Source organism: Rhinopithecus bieti, unplaced genomic scaffold, assembly GCF_001698545.2.
Source record: "Rhinopithecus bieti isolate Rb0 unplaced genomic scaffold, ASM169854v2 scaffold_17772, whole genome shotgun sequence".
In the NCBI taxonomy this organism is placed as follows: Eukaryota; Metazoa; Chordata; class Mammalia; order Primates; family Cercopithecidae; genus Rhinopithecus; species Rhinopithecus bieti.
In genome coordinates this window covers 77,845-89,774 of record NW_016808887.1, presented here as the reverse complement: position 1 = coordinate 89,774, position 11,930 = coordinate 77,845, and the positions used below count along the sequence as shown (strand labels likewise).

The 11,930-nt window shown below is 38.3% G+C and overlaps 1 protein-coding gene across 1 annotated transcript in view; it reads right to left on the bottom strand.

Annotated features, from left to right (window-relative positions):
- The window catches only part of LOC108539174 (disintegrin and metalloproteinase domain-containing protein 5-like), a 136,637-nt gene that overhangs the window by 102,258 nt on the left and 22,449 nt on the right, over nucleotides 1-11,930 (bottom strand). The window contains 1 exon segment of the mRNA XM_017887681.1: nucleotides 832-903. Coding sequence (XP_017743170.1) covers nucleotides 832-903 — 72 coding nt within the window.

Sequence of the window (11,930 nt, the reverse complement as noted above, 5' to 3'; positions counted from 1 at the left end):
TATTTATAGCCCTGAAAATTCAAATTTCTATGACCTCTTTGTTCATTTATTACTTATTTTTGACCAGATTTTTCTGCACATTAAATTCTAGACAGTAGGAAAATTTAACCCTTCATTATATTAGAAAATAAAAACATAAGAATTAACTAGAAGTGAGCCAGGAGTATAGAAATATGATAACCTGGGGTAAAGGTTCATAAACCAAAGGAAATCAAATAAATTGTAGCACTCACAATAAAACTTTTAGTTATTTCAATACCTTTTGTGGAATTTTACTTTTATTAATAACTTTATGTTGTTTAATAAAACATTTTAAGTTTTGTCTCACATTAACTCCTTGAGGACAAGGACTCTTGCTTACATTTCTCACATTCCATAGTATCTATATTAAATGGGTAGAACACAAGATATATATAAAATAAATGCTTATTTTCATAATGAACATATTAAGTCATTTTGAGTTATTCCTTTAATGTTATAAAATGCAGAATACTACACTTACACAAATAAGTATGCAATTTGATGTGGTTTGAAGTTAAGATGATCCTTTTCCATTCAAAAAATTGTAACAATACATCTTCAGCATGCCCTGTAGTAGAAATTTTGTTTTATTTGACCAGATTTCAATGGAAGATATAATAACAGTCAGTTGTAACTGGGTAAGCATCTAAAAGAAGAATATAATTAAAATCATAAATAAATGAACATTATATTACATTTTCTAAAACACATTTGATACAGTACTTTGGTTATGGAAACTCTTCAACAGCACAGAAAACTATTATACACATCATTTTATAAAATATATTTTAAATAGCTTTTAAAACTTACAGTGTTAACAAGGCCAATTATCTGAATAACCTTCTGCGTTACAGCGTTTATATCAGAGCCCATGTAATCAAACTGAAAAGATAAATGATTTGTAAAACTAGTGGATGTAATTAATATATCACATCTCTTTTATTTTACAATATGCTGTATTCTAAAGTAGCCATAGGAATCCACTCCAATTGAAATCCAGGAAATCAGTAATAATATGCAAATAATGATTTAATAAAATATATAATAACATGATTTTAAGCAATGTTTAATACATTCAATTTTCAGTATTATTCCTTTTTTATGAAAATTGAATACTGAATTTCTAAAATGTGATATTTCCAGCAGTTCTCATTTCTATTATAAATATAATCCTAGACTGAAAAACAATATGTGGAGAAAGTGGGAAAATCCTCAGTGACAGGATCACCATTAAAATGATGCTGTATACTGTGTTAGAAACATCGTCTTTCACAACATATTATAACACATGTTCTAATTTCTTCTTTTTCCAGTAAGCTCTTCCTATGTCTAATTGCTTAAAAATGCCAAGACGGTATTAAATAGCAAGGATTATATTAAGTGTATGACATACTAAGTACAATAAGATATAAATGGAAACAACAAAAGTTAAAAGTGGGAGGATGAAATTAAGGTATAGAGTTTATACTAGTTTTCTTTTTGCTTCTTTGTTTGCTTATGCAAAATAGTGTTATCATCGGGTTAATATAATATGTTATAAGAGAGTATTTGCAAGCCTCATGGTAATCTCAAATCAAAAAACATACAATGCATACACAAAAAATAAAAAATGAGAAACTAAATAATCACCAAAGGAAAAAATCAACTTCACTAGAGAAAGACAGGAATGAAAGAAAGAAGGAAGAAAAGACCACAAAACAGCCAGAAAACAAATAATAAAATGTCAACAGTAAGTCCTCCTTACTTATCAGTAATAACATTGAATGCAAATAGACTAAACTCTCCAATCAAAAGATACAGACTGGCTGAATGGATGAAAAATACTAGATCCATTGATCCATTGTTTACAAGAAACACACTTCAACTATAAAGACACACATAGAATGAAAATAAAAAGACAGGAAAAGATATTCATGCCAATGGAAACCAAAAAAGAGCATGAGTTGCTACACTTACATCAGACAAAATAGGTTTCAACACAGAAACTATAAGAAGAGACAAACAAGGTCAGTACATAATAAATAAGGGGTCAATTCAGCAAGAGGATATAACAATTTTAAACATATATGCACCCAGCACTGGAGCACCCAGGTATACAAAGCGAATTCTTTTTATTTTATTTTTTTTCACAAAGTGGTAAGTGGCAGGGATATAAAGCAATTATTAGAGCTAAAGAGACAAATGGGCCTCAGTACAATATTATCTGGAGACTTCAACACCCCATTTTCAGCATTAGAAATGTCTTCCAGACAGAAAGTTAACAAAACAAAATCAGATTGAATCTGCACTATAGACCAAATGGATCTAACAGATATTCACAGAACATTTCGTCCAAGAGCTGCAGAATACACATTCTTCTCCCCAGCACATGGATTGTCCTCAAGGACAGACCAAATGTTAGGTCATAAAACAGGTCTTAAAACATTCAAAAAATTGACAGAAAATCAAGCATTTCTCTGATGACAATGGAATAAAACTAGAAATTAATAACAGGAAGAATTTTGGAAACTATACAAATGCATGGAAATTAAACAACATGATCCTGAATGACCAGTGGGTCAATGAAGAAATTAAGAATGAAATTGAAAATCTTATTGAAACAAATGATAATGGAAATACAACATACCAAAATCTATGGGATACAGCAAAAGCAGTACTAAGAGGGAAGTTTATAGCTATAATTGCCTACATCAAAAAAGAGTGAACAGGCAACCTACAGAATGGCAGAAAATTTTTGCTATCTATCCATCTGACAAAGGGCTAATATCTAGAATCTACAAGAAACTTAAATAAATTTACAAGGAAAAAAAACATCAAAAAGTGGGCAGAGTATATGAACAGACACTTCTCAAAACAAGACATTTATGTGGTCAAGAAACACGAAAAAAAGCTCATCATCACTGGTCCTTAGAGAAATGCAAATCAAAACCACAATGAGATACCATCTCACGCCAGTTATAATGACAATTATTAAAAAGTCAGGAAACAACAGATGCTGGCAAGGCTGTGGAGAAATAGGAATGCCTCTATACTGTTGATGGGAGTGTAAATTAATTCAACCATTGTGGAAGACAGTGTGGCAATTCCTCAAGGATCTGGAATTCAAAATACCATTTGACCCAGCAATCCCATTACTGGGTATATACCCAAAGGATTATAAATCATGCTACTATAAGGACACATGCACACGTATGTTTATTGCAGCACTATTCACAATAGCAAAGACTTGGAACCAACCCAAATGTCCATCAATGATAGACTGGATAAAGAAAATGTGACACATATACATCATGGAATACTCTGCAGCCATAAAAAGAATGAGTTTATTTCCTTTGCAGGGACATGGATGAAGCTGGAAACCATCATTGTCAGCAAATTAACACAGGAACAGAAAACCAAACACTGCGTGTTCTCACTCATAGGTGGGAGTTTAATAATGAGAACACATGGACACACGGAGGGAACATCACACACGGGGCCTGTCAGGGGCTTGGGAGCAAGGGGAGTGAGAGCATCAGGACAAATATCTAATGTATGTAGGGCTTAAAACCTAGATGATGGGTTGATGGGTGCAGCAAACCACCATGGCACATGTGTACCTATGTAACAAACCTGCACGTTCTGCACACGTATCCCAGAACTTAAAGTAAAATTTAAAAATTGTAAAAAGAGGAAAAATCTCTAATAAACAATCTAACAATGCATTTTAAAGAACTACAAAAACAAGAGCAAACCAAACCTAAAGTTAGTGGAAGAAATGATAAAGATCAGAGCAGAAATAAATGAAATTAAAAGAATGAAAGATCAACGAAGCAAAAGTTGATTCTTTGAAAAGTTAAACAAAATTGAAAACCTTTAGCTAGACTAAGAAAAAAAGAGAGAAGATCCAAACAAAATTGGAAATGGAAAAGGAGACATTACAACTGATGCTGCAGAAATTCAAAGGATCATTAGTGTCTACTATGAACAACTATACACCTATACATTGGAAAATCTAGAAGAAATGGACAAATTCATAGATATATGCAACCTACCAAGATTGATCCAAGAAGAAATCCAAAAGCTGAACAGATAAATAACAAGTACTGAGATGAGAGACATAATAAAAAGCCTTTCAGTGAAGAAAATACTGGGAACTGATGGCTTCACTGTTGAATTTTGCCAAACATAGAAAGAACTAATACCAATGCTACTCAAACTATTCCAAAAAATACAGGAGGAGGGAATACTTCCAAACTCATTCTACAAAGCCAGTATTACCCTGATACCAAAACCAGACAAAAGGACATCAAAAAAAAAAAAAAAAAAGAAAGAAAGAAAGAAAGAAAAGAAAACTACAGGCCAATATCTCTGATGAATATTGATGTACAATTCCTCAGCAAAATACTAGCAAACCAAATTCAACAATGCATTAGAAAGATCATTCATTATGACCAAGTGGGATTTATCCCTGGTCATAATGACCAGGTTGGTTCATTATGAACCAAGGATGGTTCAACACATCCAAATCAATCAGTATCATTCATCATATCAACAGAATGAAGGATAGAAAACATATGATCATTTCAACTGAGGCTAAAAAAGCATTTGATAAAATTAAACAAATTTAATAAATGATGCTGGGAAAATTGGATATCCATATGCAAAACAATGTAACTAGACCTTTATCTCTCACCATATACAAAAATCAAATCAAAATGGATTAAAGCCTTAATCTAAGACCTCAAACTATGAAACTACGACAAAGAAACATCAGGAAACTCTCCAGGACATTGGTCTGGGAAAAGGTTTCTTGAGCAACACCCCACAAGCACAGGCAACCAAAGCAAACATGGACAAATGGGATCACATCAAGTTAAACAGCTTTTGCAGGCCCGGCGCAGTGGCTCACGCCTGTAATCCCAGCACTTTGGGAGGCTGAGGCAGGTGCATCACCAGGTCAGGAGATCGAGACCATGCCGGCTGACATGGTGAAACCCCATCTCTACTAAAAATACAAAAAATTAGCTGGGCATGGTGGCGGGTGCCTTAGTCCCTGCTACTTGGGAGGCTGAGGCAGGAGAATGGCGAGAACCCGGGAGGCAGAGCTTGCAGTGAGCAGAGATTGTGCCACTGCACTTCAGCCTGGCCAACAGAGCAAGACTCCATCTCAAAAAAGAAATAATAAAAATTTCTGCACATTGAAAGATACAATCAACAAAGTGAAGACATAACCCATTCAATGGGAGAAAATATTTGCAAATCACCCATCTGACAAGGGATTAATAACCAAAATATATAAGAGGCTCATCACATGACAAATGCTGATGAGGATGCAGAGAAAAGGAAACCCTTGTACACTGCTAGTGGGGATGTACCACTGAGGAGAACAGTTTGCACTTTCCTCAAAAAAACTAAAAATTGAGCTACCATATGATCCAGCAATCCCACTGCTGGGTATATATCCAAAAGCAAGGAAATCAGTACATCCCTATGTTTCTTGCAGCACTGTTTGCAATAACTAAGATTTAGAAGGGTCCATCAAGAGATAAATGCATAAAGAAAATGTGGTGCATATACACAATGGAGTACTACTCAGCCATGAAAAAAAGAATGAGATCCAGTCATTTGCAACAACATGGACAGAACTGGAGATTATTGTGTTAAGTTAAACAAGCCAAGACCAGAAAGACAAACATCGCATGTTCTCACTTATTTGTGGGATTGAGAAATCAAGACAATTGAACTAATGGTCATGGAGAGTAGAAGGATGGTTTCCAGAGACTAGGAAGGGTAGTGGGGGTTGTGAGGGGAGGGTGAACTTTCTGTTTCTTTGGCTAGTGGAACAGCAGCAAAAGTGACTTTTAAAGTGTTTGAACATTGGATTTCACTCTCTTGATGCTGTGGGATCCCTGCAACACTTATGTGAAGAAGCCTGGCCTACCCTCCTAGTAGACAAAAAACACAAAGCCCAGTGACCCTATCTCATAGTCAGCCAACTTCCAGAATCAAAGACACCTTCTTGACTAGAAGCTGATTTCAGAAGCATTAATGAGCCCAGCTGAGACAAGCAGAACTTCCCAGCCAAGCCACATACAGACCAAAAGAAATACCTAGCAAAATTACTAAATAAATGGCTTTTGCATTAAGCCACTTTTTTGTGGTGGTTCTTTACAGAGTATTAGAGTATTTAAAATTGGTGCTTGTAAGTAAGGTGCTATAATAACAAGCACCACAAATATGTGTGACTACTCTCAGCCTAAGAAAGCAACTCAGGGTTCCAGATGCATCAGAGGAGCTCTTCTCTAGCAAAGGCTAGAGAAATGGTGAGCCGCTTGTTACCAGAAGCTAAGAGAGCAATGAGGAAACTACTATTACCCTGACAAAAGTAGTGACCTATTAAATGTAGTAACACAACAATTGGAAAACTCAAAAAAAATTATCAATTAAATAATCAGGATTTATTTTTCATGATAAAGTTTTGTGTTGGGAGATGTGTACACCAATCTAGGAATTACAAATTGATAAATACTTTTTACAGGACATGATGATATATATTCGATGCTTTTTAAAAGTTAAACTTTCAAGAATGTACTTCCCAAAAAAAAATCACAAACGCCAAAAGAAATATATGTAACAAGGATATTTATGGCAGAATTACTTTTAATAGCCAAAAAAGTAATAATGACATAAAGGTCTATGATTATCAATAAGTGGTGGGGTTATACGAATTTTAATTCTCTCCTAAAAATAATTTTTCAAAATTTTCTAATGTTCTACAGTGAATATATATTGATTTCATTATTTAACTGATGATGTATCCTTCCTAAGAAAGATATTGGAGGCCAGGCACAGTGGCTCACGCCTGTAATCCCAGCACTTTGGGAGGCCGAGACGGGCGGATCACGAGGTGAGGACATTGAGACCATCCTGGCTAACATGGTGAAACCCCATCTCCACTAAAAATACAAAAAATTAGCCGGGCCTGGTGGAGGGCGCCTGTAGTCCCAGCTACTTAGGAGGCTGAGGCAGGAGAATGGTGTGAACCCAGGAGGTGGAGCTTACAGTGAGCCACTGCACACCAGCCTGGGTGACAGAGTGAGACTCCATCTCAAAAAAAAAGAAAAAAAAGAAAGATATTGGAGTGCTTTCACAGTGCCATATCAACTAGGGGCAGGTGTGGGAGTGGTCTTCCCCAGTGATTTATTTTATCACTGATATTACTTAGAATTGTCAGTACAGGATAATAATCAAAAGAAAACCACCTTTTAGTGGGGCTTTTTATTGTTTTTAGGCCATTGCCTGCACAGTCCCAACAGCATTCCCCCCTTCTTGAAACTTGACTATAGCTGCTGACACTCCTGGAAAGAAAGAAAGAAGAGGCAACATCTCAACTTAAGCATGGAGTATGTAAAAATTGCTTGAGGCCAGGCCCAGTGGCTCATGCCTGTAATTCTAGCACTTTGGGAGGCCAAGGCAGGTGGATCACCTGAGGCCAGAAGTCGAGACCAGCCTGGCCAAAATGGTGAGATCCTGTCTCTACTAAAAATATAAAAATTAGCCAGGTGTGGTGGTGCACACCTGTAATTCCAGATACTTGGGAGGCTGAGGCAAGAGAATCACTTGAACCTGGAAAGCAGAGGCTGCAGTGAGTGGAGATTGCACCACTGCACTCCAGCCTGGGCAACAGAGCGAGACTCCATCTCAAAAAAAAAAATCATTTGAAACTGATACTTGATAGGATTTCTACAATAAAATACAGAATCACTTCATGACTACAGACACTGACACATTTTTTTCCAGCTAACCCAGGTGATCCTACACTAGGTGTAGCGTGGCAACACTTTCACTTTGATGGCATTTCTTTTATGCACGTGTGTGGGACACCCATGGGAGCCTCATTTCTCATTATTATACGTGAACATCAGAAGCAGGAGTGTTGTTGGCTGACTGAGAGGTACAACTCTGTGCTTCTCTCCCAGAGAAGCTGTGAATGAAATACCATATAATATGAATGGAGATCCCCTTAGGCAACTTATCAGTTCATTATAAAGCACTGGATTTTTAAAAAATGTTTTTGAGAGGGAGTCTTGCTCTGTCACCCAAGCTGGAGGGCAGTGGCACGACCTCGGCTCACTGCAACCTCCGCCTCCCGGGTTCAAGCGATTGTCCTGCCTCAGCCTCCCGAGTAGCTGGGACTAGAGGTGTCACCACCATGCCCAGCTAGTTTTTTATTTTATTTTTAGTAGATACCGGGTTTCACCATGTTGGCCAGGCTGGTCTCAAACTCCTGGCTTCAAGCAATCTGCCCACCTCAGCCTCCCAAAGTGCTGAATACAGGCATGAGCCACTGCGCCCAGCCCTAAAGCACTGGATTTTGAAATAAAAATAATGTAGGAAATTTGAGTAAAGCATAAAAATTAGAAATTTATGTCTCTTCAGGGTAGTCCTAGACCACAGATCCTACTGAGGAACCAGCCTGATTTCATCAACACAGAGAAGGCCTTATTTTTTACCCTGAGTGGGCGAAATTACTGCAATGCGTGAGTGGCTCTGAAGCTTCCGGTGTTTAGGAAAAGAAAGCAGTCTTGAAGGAAATAGCAAATGTGGATGACTCTGCAGCTTAAGGCAAAAGGAATAGATGATTAGATGACATTTTATTCACTTTAAACATCCACTTTGTAAAGGATCCTTTTAAAGGGTCACATTTAGGGTTTGGGCTGTACTTGGAAGATAGAGAAAGGGAGGCTTCACTTGGACAGCAGTGCAGGGTACAAAGCATCTGACATAGGCTTGTGGCTTTGGAAAAAACTATGTTGGGGTATATGTAGCTCTCTACTCTGGATGTTTATTCCAGTGGGCTCAGCATTTAGTTATCTTTTAAGGAAGTCATAAGCAGAGGTAACATTTGTCATGTGAAATTACCCAAAATCTACCAAAAGCAATCCATAGTAATTGGCATTGCTTTTAGCTCATGAGAGCTTAAAAATATCTTCCCGTGTTTATTGTGGCAGCCAGTCAAGAGTGAGAGCAGAATGTAAATCTCATTCAGAAATCCAGCCCGCATTTTTACTCCCCTTATAAATTCTTTAGAATCACAGGAAAAAAGTTGCCCTGTATCAGCTGCCCACCCTAAATGCAGGTGATATTTACCTGTTATATCAGTTTAATGTGCAGCCCATCTCATATTCATTAAGTTGATTTGAAAAATGATCAGAAGCATCAGGACTGGGTCCTCTGAAAATATAAATGCCTCTGAGGCTATATCTATTTAAGGAAAACCAGGTCTTTTACCTTTGCTCTGGCTTCACCCCAGCATTTTCTTCCACAGCAGAAGCAATGCATTTAGTCATTTCGGAATACCAGTTACGCATTAATAATTGCAGGTGCTTTTCCGAGAATTTTGGCTCTACAAGTGTTATATGGTGAGTGTGTCAAAGACAGCAAGTAAGGGTCATGTAAAGTGAATATCTTATGAGGCCAGAATACATGGCAGTGTAAGCAGAAGCACCCAAGATAATCAAAATACTTGAGGAATATGATCCACAGAGACTTTCAAAGGCACATGCGGTGAAGTGGTGGAACGGTGGGCTGGGAGAAGGGGAGGGGAGAGTGGAAAAGCATTAAAACTACAGGAAATCAAAGAAAATGCTGGCCTTCTGTTCCTTAGCTTCTAGAGTTAGGGAGTTGTTATACAACCCAAGCCAGCAGCTAAAGGCGATCTGGCTAATAGTTAACTTAATTATTCTAGAATGTGCTTTTTTTCTATAAATCAGCCTAAGTCAAAAGAAAGAGGAACTCATCACTGAATCAAATGGCAGGAGAGGCCAGCTGGGAGGACTCATTCCCCCTGGATCCTATACATATTACTCTGCTCTGTGGCTGTACTGCAGTGCAAGTTAAATAAATTGGTCTCATTAGCAAGCTGATAGTTACATGGGAGTTAAGAAGAAATTACTTAGGCAGATAGTGAGGGTACAGGAGTCCTCAGTAAGGTTTTCCTTTTAATGAAAAGCAACTCCAAAATCATTTTCTTTTCTAACAAACATCAGCCTGTAAAATCAAGCTGCAGACGTAGACAAGCAAGCTAGAAGCTTGCACAGGTGAATGCTGGCAGTTGTGCCAGTAGGAAAAGGCTACCTGGGAACAGGCATGTTCAAAATGGCGGCTCCATCGTCTCTTCTCTTTGACAGCCACATGTACAGTAAGGAGCAGACAAGATGGTGCTGGCTGGCCACGTAGAAAGTCCATTTGCATAATAAGATTAGGGTGGGGCAACCAGCCTTCCCGGGCACCATGTAAACATTACACCTGATCGAACCAAACAGTGGGGCCTACGTAAATCAAACACTGCCTCCTCCAGCCTGCCTATAAGATCTGGTGCAGTCCGCGGCCGGCCGGCTTTTCCTTTTTGGACACCTCTCTCTCATAAGAAAGAGCAAGCTGCTCTCCTCTCTCCTTTCTTCTGCCTGTTTAACTTCCTGCTCCTTAACCCACTCCATGTGTGTGTGTGTCCGTGTCATTAATCTCAGCACGAGACGACAAACCCAGGCAACGATGCTGCTTCAATAGGACAGCTCCTTTAGACGAAGGAGACTGTAATTCGAATGTCGATGTGAGGAAAAGGGAGCGCACATAGAAAAGTTGACAGTGCCACTTGTGGCAGGGTTTTACTGTCATTGTGAAAACTCTATGAAAGGATGTATTACAGTAAGGCTCAATGTTTCAGCATATTCTATCACAATAATAAGACTTCTGTCAGCTTCCAAGTGATGTGGTTCTTTGCAGTCTGCTGGTTTGTCTGCAGCTTGGTGGCCACAGAAACAGTGCTCTGTGCCAGCTGGATGAGGTTCATGCCCCCTGCACCTGATGCACCTGACTCAGTCTCATTTGCTGTGATTAGTCACTTTTGCCTTCATTCGCTGGAACTAAAATCCTGAGAGTTTACTTGCAAAGGGTGGTGTCTGGTTACACAATTAAGTTATTTAGTGGCGATGTCTGAGATTTAGGTTCACCCATCACCTGAGCAGTGTACTTTGTACCCAATGTGTAGTCGTTGGAAAAAAAAATTTAAATGTTCCTAATCAATTTGTGAACTTTGGCAAAATAATTTAAAATCAGAGTGTTAAGTGTGTCAATTAGCATAATTATATTTGCTGTTGTTGATAAAGTAAAAGAAAAAGAGATATTCTAAAGGAAAAAACTGTTCAGATCGTCAGGAGAATCCTCATCTCCAGCCATTCATGCTCAAAGTAAGAAACTATCTCACCTCAAGGGTGTAACTAGAATATATTTTGTTGACACCTTTGTGAGATTTAAGATTGTGCTTAGTAGACACCCTTAGTTATACAAAACACTTTCTAATATTAAGGGAGTTGTCACTCAGAAGCTTGGCAAGCCTCCCAGAGTAAAGGTGCCTGTTTTTAAAAGAATCTGTGAATGTGTCTTTTGATGAATGGACTAAACTATAACTGGAAACACAGAAAAACCCACATAAAATTAGAAACTTTTGTGCATCAGAGGACACCGTCAACTGAGTAAAATGGCAACACACAGAATGGAAGAAAATATTTGCAAATCATATATATAAGGAATTAATATCCAGAATACATAAAGAAATCCCAAATCTCTATGACAACAATAGCAACAAAAGCAACAGTGCAGTTAAAAGATGGGCAAAGGGCCGGGCGCGGTGGCTCAAGCCTGTAATCCCAGCACTTTGGGAGGCCAAGACGGGTGGATCACGAGGTCAGGAGATCAAGAACATCCTGGCTAACACAGTGAAACCCCGTCTCTACTAAAAAATACAAAAAAATAGCCGGGCGAGGTGGCGGGCGCCTGTAGTCCCAGCTACTCGGGAGGCTGAGGCAGGAGAACGGCATAAACCCGGGAGGCGGAGCTTGCAGTGAGCTGAGATCCGGCCACTGCAC